The sequence below is a fragment of the Pelophylax lessonae genome (genome assembly GCF_965119305.1).
Source record: "Pelophylax lessonae genome assembly, chromosome: 13".
NCBI classification, from domain to species: domain Eukaryota; kingdom Metazoa; phylum Chordata; class Amphibia; order Anura; family Ranidae; genus Pelophylax; species Pelophylax lessonae.
The window spans coordinates 114,995,225-115,007,723 of NC_138780.1; the positions used below are offsets into that span (position 1 = coordinate 114,995,225).

Sequence of the window (12,499 nt, forward strand, 5' to 3'; positions counted from 1 at the left end):
TGTCACACGGTATTTGCGCAGGGGGAAAAAAAAAACACTTTTTTTTTTTAATGTGATAAAATTTTCACGTTGTGTAGCGCGGGTTTAATTTTGTTTTTTCACTTTTTTTTTTAAATTTACTATATATTGCCCAATTGTTTAGTAAAACATAAAAGCTGATCTTATGCCAAGTACATAGATACCAAACATGACATGCTTTAAAATTATGCATGCCCATGCAGCCACGACAAGCAACGTACAAATTTTTAAAAGACTTTACAGGTTACCTTGAGATTTGTAGAGGAGGTATGCTGCAATTATTACTGCCCTCGATCTGACGTTCGTGGTGATATACCTCGCATGCATGGTGCAATTGCTGTTTACATATGACACTAGACCGATGCTTTCATTCGCAAACACGGGGGACAGGGGTGCTTGAATTTCTTTTTTGTTTTCCTTTTTTATTTTATTTTGACACCTTCCCTTGCATATATTTATTTTCGCAATTCAATTAGTTCTGAACCGAATCAGCACATCGTGGGGATGGTGGGCGTATGCCCACTCCTCCGACACCCCCCCCCCCCGCGAGCGACCGACATCCAGTGACGTTGGGTCGTGCAGCCGAACCGCCTTGTCATAGTAAAACTGCAACCGGTTAACTGCCCTGCACTCCCGAGATGCGCCAGAAAATGTATAAAAATAGATGGAGGCAACTGTCATCCTTCCTCAGGTGACCAGTTTTTTGATTGCATGGGTACAATTTTAAGTCTCAATTCAGCAGGTTGTGGATCTAATTTTCGCACATTTAGGTGTGACTGCACTTATAACTTGTAACAACTCCCTTTATCTTCATTGGTCATCACCACTGCACCCTCAGTTCCATTATGTAGAAGACCTAACCTGCTGCATGTGAAGAGTTGATAGAGACTGCTACTGTAGGCTATGTTGTCAATCTGCTTGTGCGCTAGTCAACTCTGCTTGGGATTTTACACACAAATAACATTTAGTTGTAGTTTGCTGTTATCTTTTGTTTTAATAATAACTCAAAATTTTTCCATTGTTAGGGTTGTGGAATTTGCATCCTATAATGATATGAAGAATGCTATAGACAAATTGGATGGTACGGAGCTTAGTGGTCGTAAAATAAAGCTAACTGAAGATCGCAAGAAACACAGGTAAATTTCATCTTCCTTTCCTTTTGTGGTTGGGAATTTTCAGGCTTAGTGTTTTCAATAGCCATGGGGGCCAGTTAAAGTGTTTGTAAAGGCTGAAGGTTTTTTTAACTTCATGCATTCTGAATCTGTGTATCTGCAGCCAATCGTTCTGAAAACTCACAGAAGAAAGGATTTCTCTTTAGTTCTAGGAGCAGGGTTGGATCTAAAGTCTACACACAGCCAGCCAACAGCTTTGAGCCCTGATTGTAGGGAAAGGAAGGGAAGCTGCAGCACCCTCCCGACATCCCTTCTGCTGTCTGGAATGGCTACCAGAAGTGACTCATGCTTATACTAGAGGAGCCAGGCAGGGGGGAAATGACACTCTGAGATTTAGAGAGAAACAAGTACACATTTTAAAAGGAGGAGCTTTTTTTCATGTTTCGTATATGAAGTTTACAACCACTTCAAGGGAAAAAAATTAAGTAAAATATTTGGCTGCAGAATAGATGATTTCAGTTTGATTTGCATCTAGGCCTGCCTGCTCCTCATGGTTTTTGTTATAGTGAACTGGAGTAGGCCCAGATGAATTTACTAATTATTTTTGTAGGCCCAGGGCCACATTGCAAAGTAAGGTAACATCAGTGCAGACACCCCATATGCCTGCCATTTACAACCTTAATTCCAAAAAAGTTGAGATGCTGTGTAAAATTTATTTAAAAACAGAATGCAATGATTATCAAACCCATATTTTGTTCACAATAGAAAACATATCAAATGTTTAAACTGAGAAAATTTATCATTTTAACCATTTAAGGCCAAGCCTATTTCTGACACGTTTACAAGTTAAAATCCATATTTCTTTGTTCATTGATGGTCACAGCTCCTGGTTCTTCTTAACCATTGGGTTATACTGCCCCCTACAGGAGTAGGACACTACACCGGAAAAAGCTTGACTACGCCTATGGGCAGTCCCAGGAGGTATACACCCACTCTCAGCTATAGGCACTCAGTTTTTTTTCTGCCTAGTCAGGAATAAGGACCTAGTTCCTTGTTGGGATCTCTGGTCCTGGCAATTTTTTCATTTTTAAATTGATTTTTTTTTTTTCCTCTTTTTTAATATTTGGTTCCTGTGAGAACTACCATCAAGTGCCGGACTGGACGACGAACAGTATAATATAGATCCTTAGGATCCCCTCAGTCCGGTCAGCAAGGGCTTCGGACAACAGCTTTATGCTAGGTCGGCTGCGACATAGGCTCACTGGACGGGGGCTGGCCTTGCGAGATGAACGTCTCACGAGGATGCATACAAACTGGCTTTGGCCTGAGTTGCAGTGTTTCCTTCTGGCTGACAGCACCCACATTACGATGGAGCAATGGTTTGTCTGGAGGGGTGCACACCCTGTTCCTGGTATGGTAAGTAGCTGTCCCCCTTTACTCCTGGAGGGTTTTAAGGTGGACATGGGCCCTTCCCTGGGATAGTCAGTCCCCCGGGTTCCCCTCCTTTCCCCCAGCTCCTCTAAAATTTTAATGGTCACTGTGAGTCTTTTGGCCCACCTCCCTGGGTGAGGTTATGAGCTAGCTGTTGCCACAAGCTCTTCAGGGGGGCTGGTTGGAGTTGCTGCTGACCGGTTTTCCTGGTGCGCAGTGGGGAATTGACCTGCCACCCTGGGGGGTTGGTGACTAGGGCAGGGATGTCCTCTGGGCTCCCTGCGGTGGTTGTTGGGCTGTGGAAGCAAATAGTTTAGCATCCGCGGGTACGTGCCTCATGCAGTCAGATCCAGTCGAAAATTTAGGTTGAACCTTTGCAGCCTACTTCTCGGAAACTACATGAGATGACCCCTTTGAGGATGACTGAATCCACTGCCTTCTGTTTGGGCATCCGCCCTACCCTCTGCTGCCCCTGGGTGGTCGGCTCTGCTGGGGCTCGCATCCAGGCGGCTGGGCGCCCACGTCATTTTTTTTTTTTTGCGGCAGAGTCTGGCGCCTCCATGATGGGGCGGCCCCAGTGCGTTTTAGCTGAAGCCCCCACTCTTCCTTTGGGCACCTGTTGGGTAAAGATCTGTGCACTTGCAGCTGGGCCTCCACAAAAATTTAGGCCGCGGCCTGCTTAGCCATGTGGTCAGCTTGGCGCCATTATTGTGTGGGGCACTTGCCCCTTTTAGCATGCGGGACCATCTGGGTACCCTGCCTGCGCATCCCGGCGGCCACCCCCTTTGAAGGGGGCTATTTCCTATTTTGCCCTCTATGGAGGGCTCAGAGAGTCTTTTTGCGGGGTCCAATAGGTGGCCCATTCGTGGGCCCTTGGTCGGCGTCCCCTTTGCGGGATTGCAGTTGGCCTCCCCTGATTATGTTTTCCAGGTGAGCTTGGTATATAGCAACCCTACTGGGTCTGCGTCCACGCACCCTGTGTGCTCAGATAGTGAGGGTGGTTCCTCTGCTCCTATAGCTGCGCATGAAAAGGCGCTGGTGGATGCACGGTTTGGCAGTGCGTGACACTTTAAAAATGGAGGTTTTGGCTGATGCGTCGGCACCTTTTGGCATTCACAGGCCCTCCAAAGCGGCAAGGGTGTTCCCTTTTCCGCTTACTTTGACAACATTGTCACAAAACAGTGGGGTTGTCCAAAATGCTGTGGTTCCTAAGCGCTTTTTGCTTGCGGTGTCCTTCTGAGAATTAGCTGCGTTTTTAAAGGTGGAAGGTCTCACCTGTAGTGGACTTGCCGGTTTCCAGGTTAAATAAAGCTACCTTCATTCCGGGTGAGGAGCTCCCGCCCTTTAAATATCCAGCTGATAGGAGGGCGGAGGCTCTGGCCCGCCATATGTCCGCTGTTGCTGGTTAGGCACATAGGCAGTATTTACTATTGCCCTGGTGTCGCAAGCTCTGACCGTGTGGGCTAAACCTTTACGGAGGACCTGGAGGGGAAACTGCTTCCCCCTGTCTTTACAGAGCTGGCGGATCAGTTGATCCAGGGGCTACAGTTTTATCTGTGATGCCTCTTGGATGTGGTTCCCTTGATTTCTAGGCTGTCTGTAATAGCAGTGGTCCTTTTGGCGTATTATCTGGCTGAAATACTGGTCTGCGGACCAGACTTCTAAGAAGGCCTTTTCTGATTTCCCTCTTTGGGATTGCATGTTTGGAGCTTCCTTGGATGACATCATTAAGGGTCTCATGGGGGAAGAGTACTCTTCTTCCACTAGCTACCAAGGACAAGAAGCCCCGTCGTAGATGTTGGCCATTCTCCTCAGCTCAGAAGAGGTCTTTTAGCCCCTCAAGGTCTCAAGACAGGGGATTAAAAGTCAGGGCTTCCACCAGAGATTCCAAGAGGACCTGGTCTGGCAAGCCACGAGAGGGCTCATCCAGACAGACAGGGGTTCAGGCCTTTTGCATCAGGGTTCAGGTTCCTCCTTTCCCTATCAAGGAGCACTCTACTAGGGCACTTAGTGTCTCCTGGGCTTCCGTTATCAAGCGTCGGCGACGCAGGTTTGCAAGGTGGCCACCTGGTCGTTTTTGCACACTTTTACAAATTTTTATAAAGTGGATATGTTGGCATCTGCGGATGCTTCTTTTGGCAGCAAGGTTTTGCTGGCTGCTGTTGAGGACCTGGTCCTCTTTGAGGGTGTATTGTTTGTTTTTCTTTTTTACCCAGGTGAGTTCTAGTTCTTTATGGTTGAGCTCCATGTTACCTGGTTGGCTATGGCTAGCCCTGGGAATGTTTTTTCAGATTTTTTTTTCCCACCCTTCTTGTTTAACACTGATTTGGGATGTCCCAATGGTTAAGAAGAATCAGGAGCTGTGTCCGTCAATGAACGAAAGAGAAAATGGGATTTTTGACTTTCAGTAAAATCCATTTCTCTGATGTTCATTGACGGACACAGCACTCACCCCTCTGACACTGCTTGTAACTAAACTGAGTGCCTATAGCTGAGAGTATGTGTATACCCCCTGGGACTGCCCATAGACGTAGTCAAGCTTTTTCCTGCGTAGTGTCCTACTCCTGTAGAGGATAGTATAACCCAATGGTTAAGAAGAATTAGGAGCTGTCCGTCAAACATCAGAGAATTTGATTTTACGGTGAGTCAAAAATCCTATTTCTCTATCTTCCATTGACAGACGCAGCCTCTATCTTCATTTGCTTAATGGGTTATACTCCTCCCTGCAGGAGTAGTCTAGGCAAGAAAAATTTAAATGTACATGCCCACGGGGCCATCCCTACATGCATAACTCGCACACCCTCTTCTCAGCAAACCAGTTTGTTTCTGCCTAGAGAAGGAGTAGGACCTAGGTTTCCTGCTGGGACTTCGGTCTCAGTTTTTTATTCTTTTTAGAATATTTTGTTTTATTTCTTTTTTCACTTTGCTAGCTAGTATTCAAGGGGTCCTCCTGGTGATCTGCAAGCAATGCCGGCTGGGGCTTTGCACTGGATAATCTAGATCTTTATGGTCCCCCCCCAGCCTGGCCTACGAGCGTGAGCAGGTTAAAGTCCTGCACTAGGCCTCGCCACGACTGTGCCCCTTTCCGGATGGGGACGAGCCTCAGAGCGGTCGCCTTGCCAGGACATGACGACCTGGAACGCCCCTCGGCTGGCAGCACCCCCACTTCGGGTGGGAGGAGGTCTGCCCTGAGCGGAGCCCAGACGGTCCATGGTATGGTGAGTAAATGTGCCCACCTTGCCCCTGGTGGCCTTGGTGGGATGTTGGCACTCTTCCTGGGGATAATAGGATTTGTACCTCAAAAATCCCCCTGGCCTGTCGGGTATCCGGCCTCTGTGCCCTGTCTCCCTCTCCCGTCCCCGCGGGGGCTATGTAACTGGGATGCCTGGTGTCCTGAGGGGGTTGGCAATAGTACCTTGTTCTTGCTGAGTCTTGTAGATCCTTGAGGCCTTCTTTGTGGGGGTTCCTGGCCACATGGCATGCCGTGGACGCCGCCATCTTAAGTGTGGGCAATGTGTATGTTTTTCTCATTTAGTATGGAGCAGCCATTTTCCCTGAGCTTCCTAATAAAATGCATTAGCACCCATTTTTGTGTAGTTCTGTTGTACTGCACTAGCAGCGTGATCTTTTACATCCAGGCCGAGGTCACTTCCTGTGATTCTTCTTCCTGCTGCAGGCTGTTCAGGAGGGTTCTCTCTGGAGGTGGTACAGTACTGGGGGTCTCTGCGGGCATATCCCTAAACACTCTGCTGTTAGTGTATATTTAAGGGGGACTCTGCAGACCGCTGGGAACCGCGATTGGCACGTCTTAAAGTGACCGTACTCCGTTTTTCTGCAACTTTGAATATGGAGCCCCAGGCTGTAATTTCTCCCTCAGACCCACTCTGTTCGACTTCCTGACAGTCAGGATTGCAGTCGCAGGCTGCGATTTCAGCAGCTCTGGAAAGCCTGGCGGCAAAAAAGTTGATTTTGTCATGAAAAGGGTTAATCGTCAAACGGCCGCTGCCTTCTCCACCTTTGGTGGAGTCCTCTGATTCTGAGGCTGATGTCGCCACGGACGCCCCCCTACCTGAAGGGTCGCTGTCCTCGCAGTCAGATGGTGAAGAGGACCTATCGTTTTAAGCTGCAGAACGGGAACGCACTTTGGTGGAAGCCCTGATTGTTTCAGTGAGGGAAACCTTAAATTTGTCTGAGCCCACGCCGGCAGGAACAGGGGTGGCCTTTGGCTCCCGCAAGACACAAAAGTCTGGCAAGGTTTTTCCCTGTCCCGAGACTTTTCATGATATTGTGAATGACTAATGGCGGCGCGTTAAGCACGTGCTAGTTGTGCCAAAACGCTTTATACGCCGGTATTCTTTTGCTGATATGGTCTCCAACCGCTGGACAGTGCTAGCTAAGGTGGACCACCCTGTTTTCAGGTTGAACAAATCTACCATTGTGCCGGTGGAAGATTGCCTGTTTTTTACAGATCCGGTGTACAGGCGGGTGGAATCACTTTCCCGCCATCTTCACGTGTTGGCGGGTTCAATCTTGAAACCGGTCTTTGTGTCTGTGTTGGTATGAGACAGTTGCGGAATGGATTAGGGTTTTGAAAGGGAGCTTGGACCCTGACGTAGTTCCCCCAGAACTGATGGAACTTTTGGACCAGATGGCCCAGGCTCTTGTGTTCCTGTGTGATGCGTCCCTGGATGCGGCCCCCCCTGGTGGCCAGAGTTTCGGCTGTGGGTATTGCCCTAAGGTGCATGGTTTGGCTGAAGAGCTGGTCGGCTAACCAAGCTTCCAAGAAAGCCCTGACGGATCTCCTTTTTCTGGGAGAGCGTTTTGTTTGGCCATTCACTGGGTGAGTTGATCAAGGGTCTGACTGGCGGGAAGAGTACTCTTCTTCCTCAATCCTCCAAAGGTAAAACATCCTATGCTAAGCGGGGTCCTTCAGTCATTGAACCAGAATATTCGTTTGAGTCCTCTCACGAAGTCGACCCTATCCTGGTGGATCCGGTCTCCTGCTCTGTGTCAAGGCATGTCCTTCCTGCCGCTGTTCTGGACGGTGGTCACCATGGATGCCAGCCTGTCCGGCTGGTATGGAGTGCTGGGGAAGTTCTGTGCCCAGGGGACTTGGGCGTCAGAAAAGTCCTCCTAGCCAATCAACATTCTGGAGCTCTGAGCGATCAAGCTCTGCCTGTTCCACTGGACGAGCCGGCTACGCGATTCTCTGGTTCAGGATACAGTCGGACAATGCCACGGCTGTGGCTTACATTAATCCTCAAAGGGGCACCAAAATGCCCTGGCGGCCAAGGAGGTGGCTGAGATTCTGGTTTGGACAGAAGCCAATGTTTCAGCTCTTTCTGCTGTCCACATCCTGGGTGTGGAGAATTGGCAAGCGGATTACCTGAGTCGTCAGGTGTTGGATCAAGGGGAATGGTCCCTTCAGCTGTAGGTGTTTCATCTTCTGTGTGCCCGGTGGGCTCCGGAGGTGGATCTGTTTGTGTCTCATCTCAACAGACAAGTCCAGAGGTTTGTGGCCAGGTCTCGGGATCCTTTGGCCGACGCCACAGACGCAAGTATCGGCTGATTTATGCCACCCGGCGAAGAAGGCATTCTGGTCATTTTGGTGGCACCAGACTGGCCTCATCAGTCTTGGTATGCAAACCTGGTAAAAATTGTCGCAGATCCTCCATGGAGACTTCCTCTGCGGGAACATCTGCTGTCTCAGAGACCGATCTTTCATCCTGCTTTACGGTCGCTGGCTTTTAACGGCTTGGCTGTTGAAAGCATGGTGTTGAGAGATATAGGCCTTTCTGACCCTGGGATTCCTACCCTTTTGAAGGCCAGGAAGTCCACATCTAGGAAGATCTATCATCGTACGTGGTAATCGTACATTTCACGGTGTGAATCGCTGCAACTGCACCCTCGCTTGTTTTCTATAGCTAGAGTTTTGGCCTTTTTACAAACGGGTTGAGCAGCACTTGGCGTTGGGCACTATCAAGGGCCAGGTGTCAGCCTTGGCTATTTACTTCAAATGTCCGTTGGCTACTAATAGCTTGATTAGCACTTTTATTCATGGGGTGCATCATCTGTCTCCTCCGAGGAGATCTCAGTTACCTCCGTGGGATCGGTCTGGTTTTGCCTGTTCTTTAAAAGCATCCTTTTGAGAATATTAGGGAGATTTCTCTGCCTTCCTTGTCGCAGAAGGTTGTCTTCCTGGTGGCTATTACTTCTGCTCGCAGAGTATCTGAATTGGCGGCGCTGTCCTGTCCACTTTATTGGTGGTCCACAGGGATAAGTGGTTCTCCGACCTAATCTGTTGTTTCTCCCTAAGGTGGTGTCGGATTTTCATTCTAATGAAGACATTGTGTTGCCTTCCTTGTGTTCGAAGCCTAAGCATCCCAAGGAATTTGCCTTGCACTCTTTGGATGTGGTTCGAGTGATAAGATTTTATCGGACGGTTACTGAGTCCTTTCGAAAATTGGACTCTTTTTGACCTTACGGACGGTCCTCGCAAAGGTTTGGCTGCGTCCGCTGTGACCATTTCGAAGTGGATCAGGCAGACTGTTCAGGCTTATTCACTCAACGGCCAGGATCCTCCTTTGCCTGTGAAGGCGCATTCTACTAAAGCGCTGTGTGCCTCTTGGACTTTTTGCCATCAGGCCTCTGTTGTACAAGTTTGTAAGGCAGCTACTTGGTTGTCTGTGCACACCTTTACAAAATTCTACAAGGTAGATTTATTGGATTCTTCGGATGCCTCTTTTGGCCGCAAGGTTTTGCAGGCTGCTGTTTCGTAAGAGAATATTTTTTGTTTCTCTTAGGGGTCTTTTAACCTGGATGAGCTCCGGTTTGGTTGAGCTTCGTTACCCAGTGGGCATAGTTTAGTCTTGGAGTTTACTTTCGGGTTGCGTTCTTCCCATCCCTTATGCCTATACTGCTTTGGGACGTCCAATTCACCGAATGAAGATGGAGGCTGCGTCTGTTGTCTGTCAATGAACGATAGAGAAAATAAGATTTTTGTAAGATGTTACCCTAAAATATTTTTTTCTGAAGTCCATTGACAGACGCAGCACCCGCCCCTCTGATATGGATATGGTTTTTTTCTTCACTGCTTACAACTAAACTGGTTTGCAGAGCAGAGGGTGTGTAAGTTATGCATGTGGGGACGGCCCGTGGGCGTGTACATTTAAATTTTTCCTGCCTAGACTACTCCTGCAGGGAGGAGGATAACCCATTCAGCTAATGAAGATGGAGGCTGCGTCCATTAATGGGCTTCAGAGAAAAGATTTTCTGCTAAGATCTTACAAAAATCGTATTTTTCTCTGAGATTTTTTACACTAGTGTGGAATTCACAGCAAATTCTGTGCAGTTTCCGCTTTGCATCAAAAACACCTCCCGTTCATGTGAACTGCTGCAGGTGCGTATGTTAACGACATCCCAAAACTGGTTCGCAAAATGCAACGCGAATACCCATACGATCGGATTCTGGTGCTGCAAAAAAAGGTCCTGCATGATTTCGGTGCAGATGCGGTGCAATTTGAGCCATACAGAATGGCTCAAATCGCACTGCTTCAGAATCGCATGTGATTTGAACAGAAATGCAGTACTATTCCTGTATAAATTGCATGCGGTCCCGGAGCCGGTGTGAACTGGGCCTTAATGAGCAAAAGGGTTCACAAGAAACTTGTTTGTATTGGGTATAAAAGTTACCAATAAGCTGGTGTCTTTCTGTTGCCAAGTAGGGAATGGTTGCTGTGCGTGTTTATTTTTTTATATTATAAATAAAGAAAAATACATAAACTTGTTTTGCTATAAATGTTCAATAGATTGTGCAGGGTCTGCTATTTAACAATAACCATAATTTACCAGTACAGAGTGGATTCTGATGGTTGCTAGAAGTATGACAGTAGTGTGTACTTAGCCCCTTGCACTATTGAATAAGCCAAATGGGGTGAGGTTCAGATAATTGGTATCCCAGTTTCACTTGTCAAAACTGCAGAAGTGATACGATGTAGAATTGCCTCCCTGCGTGTTATTTCTGTAGATTACTCTCTGTTGACTCCATCTCTAAATGTGGTTGTTTAGATACCCCCTTGTGTAGTATTTACTGATCAATGTGTTTTCCCCAGAAGCAGGTCCAGGTCTAGAAGCTACTCCAGATCCCGAAGCAAGTCGAAATCTCGTGGCTCTTCTCGTTCTGCCAGCAGGTCCCGATCTCCCAGTCGCACACCTGAAAAGAAATACAGTCAAAAATCTGGAAGCGGAGAACCATCCCAGAGCTCTCCTAAGCGGCAGTCTCGTTCCAGTTCCCCCGAAAGCCGTGATTGAGAGATCTTTGATCTCATATTGTGTGTAAATGGTGAATGAAGATTGTGCCCTAGGAGACAATGGCGGTGTGAGAGGTGGTGTTCACTATTTTATGTAACCAAAGCGCCTGTTTATTAAGGCTCGAAGTGGTGGCCTGATGCTTTGTTTTTGTAAATATGTGATCCAACCCTTCTGCCTAGAGCATATGAAGGCAGTTACTCAATCCAGCAAGTAGAACCCATTTGAGATGAATTTGCTTTTCACTGTGTAGATTAGAGGAAGCTGTTTTGGATACTTGTGCTTTTATTTCTTTTCTTTGTTTATAATGTCAGTTAGTGTAGTCTAAGCTGGTCATATTTTCCTTTTTAAATTGAATACTGCCCTGTAATTCTCTTCTGTGTTGAAATACCAGAAGATTTTCTATTTCATTAAACATTTTCAAGAGTTTAAAAATATGAAACCACTTAAAGTAAATTAAAAAATTTAAAGCAAGTATCCATCTGTTCATATATTCATACCAAAACTTATGTTGTGTGTATGTTCTGTCATACTGGCTTTAGTAGGTGTTGTGTGTGATGGATGATACTTCAATTAAATGAATGCAGAACCTTTATCTTCACAGAGTCTACTCAATTTGTAATTGTCCTAGAATCCCCCCCCCCCCCCCCCCAACTAAGTAAATCAGTTGAACAATGTGCAATGGCTGCCTTCATTGTTTAGTTCATTGTATGTTGTGGGTAATTTTTTTTTTTGGTTTGCTTTTGTACCAAGTACCAGTAAGTGTGCATCAGGGAAAGTAAAGCCCCAGCAAGCGATCTGCTGATTCTAACATTTTTTATTTTTTCCTGCTTTTGATTATTTTAAATATTCTGGTAAAACTAAGCTTGTGCAAATATATTTATGTTCCCTGCACTCTATGGACTTCATTTATTTAAATGTTGCTATTTTTTTAAAAGGTAAACAGATGTTTACGCAGAACTACATGTTTAAATGAAAAAAATAAACTGCCTATTAGGATTAAAAAATAAAATACCAGCTTTCAGTACATTACTCACCTTTTGTCCGGCACTGGTCCTCTTCTAGGTTTTAAGATGGCCAACATAGTTGGGACTGCTTCCTGTGAGCCCAGGCTGTCATTGGTAACACCCCCTTGGGGCGCTTCACCGTGTTCCCCCTCAGTTCACCATACACTACTGCAGAGTTCCGCTTAAGCGATTTAAGTTTTTTTCATTCTTGCGATGCGCTTTAGAGAGACCACATTGCTAGACAAATTATTCAACAATTATCTTCCAATAAGATTATATGTGCATTTAACGGGTTATGCGGGTTATTTACTTGTAAAAGACTCTCTTGATGTGGAAATCAAAAAGCCCTGGAACTTCTGCTGGGTTCTGCCATCTTCAATGTAATGTAGGCATCCCCAGCAGCCTCGGCGCTGTCTACCATTCAACCCTCTTTATTTTTCCCCTTCACTCCTACGGCAGCTACCTAAAAGGTTATGTAGAGAGGCAAAGGGAAGGAAGAGTAATTGGGGACTCCAGGAGAGAGAGGGTTGTACTAGGGATTTGACTCTTCCTGGTGTAGTCACATTTTCTTGCCAGTTAAAAGATACAGTGCACGTAAATACAAAATCTTTTTTTGAAAGTGAC

The 12,499-nt window shown here is 46.6% G+C and overlaps 1 protein-coding gene across 3 annotated transcripts in view; it reads left to right on the plus strand.

Moving 5' to 3' along the window:
• Positions 1-11,880, plus strand: part of LOC309569390 (serine/arginine-rich splicing factor 5-like) — a 55,334-nt gene extending 43,454 nt beyond the window's left edge. For 2 of the 3 annotated variants that reach the window (XM_082275203.1, XM_082275204.1), the window contains exons 7-8: positions 1,044-1,154; positions 10,673-11,880. In XM_082275203.1, coding sequence (XP_082131329.1) covers positions 1,044-1,154; positions 10,673-10,871 — 310 coding nt within the window. In that variant the 3' untranslated portion in view covers positions 10,872-11,880. The remainder of the gene's footprint in view (positions 1-1,043; positions 1,155-10,672) is intronic. The other variant, XM_082275205.1, reaches the window with a different exon arrangement.
• Positions 11,881-12,499: the final 619 nt, after the last annotated feature.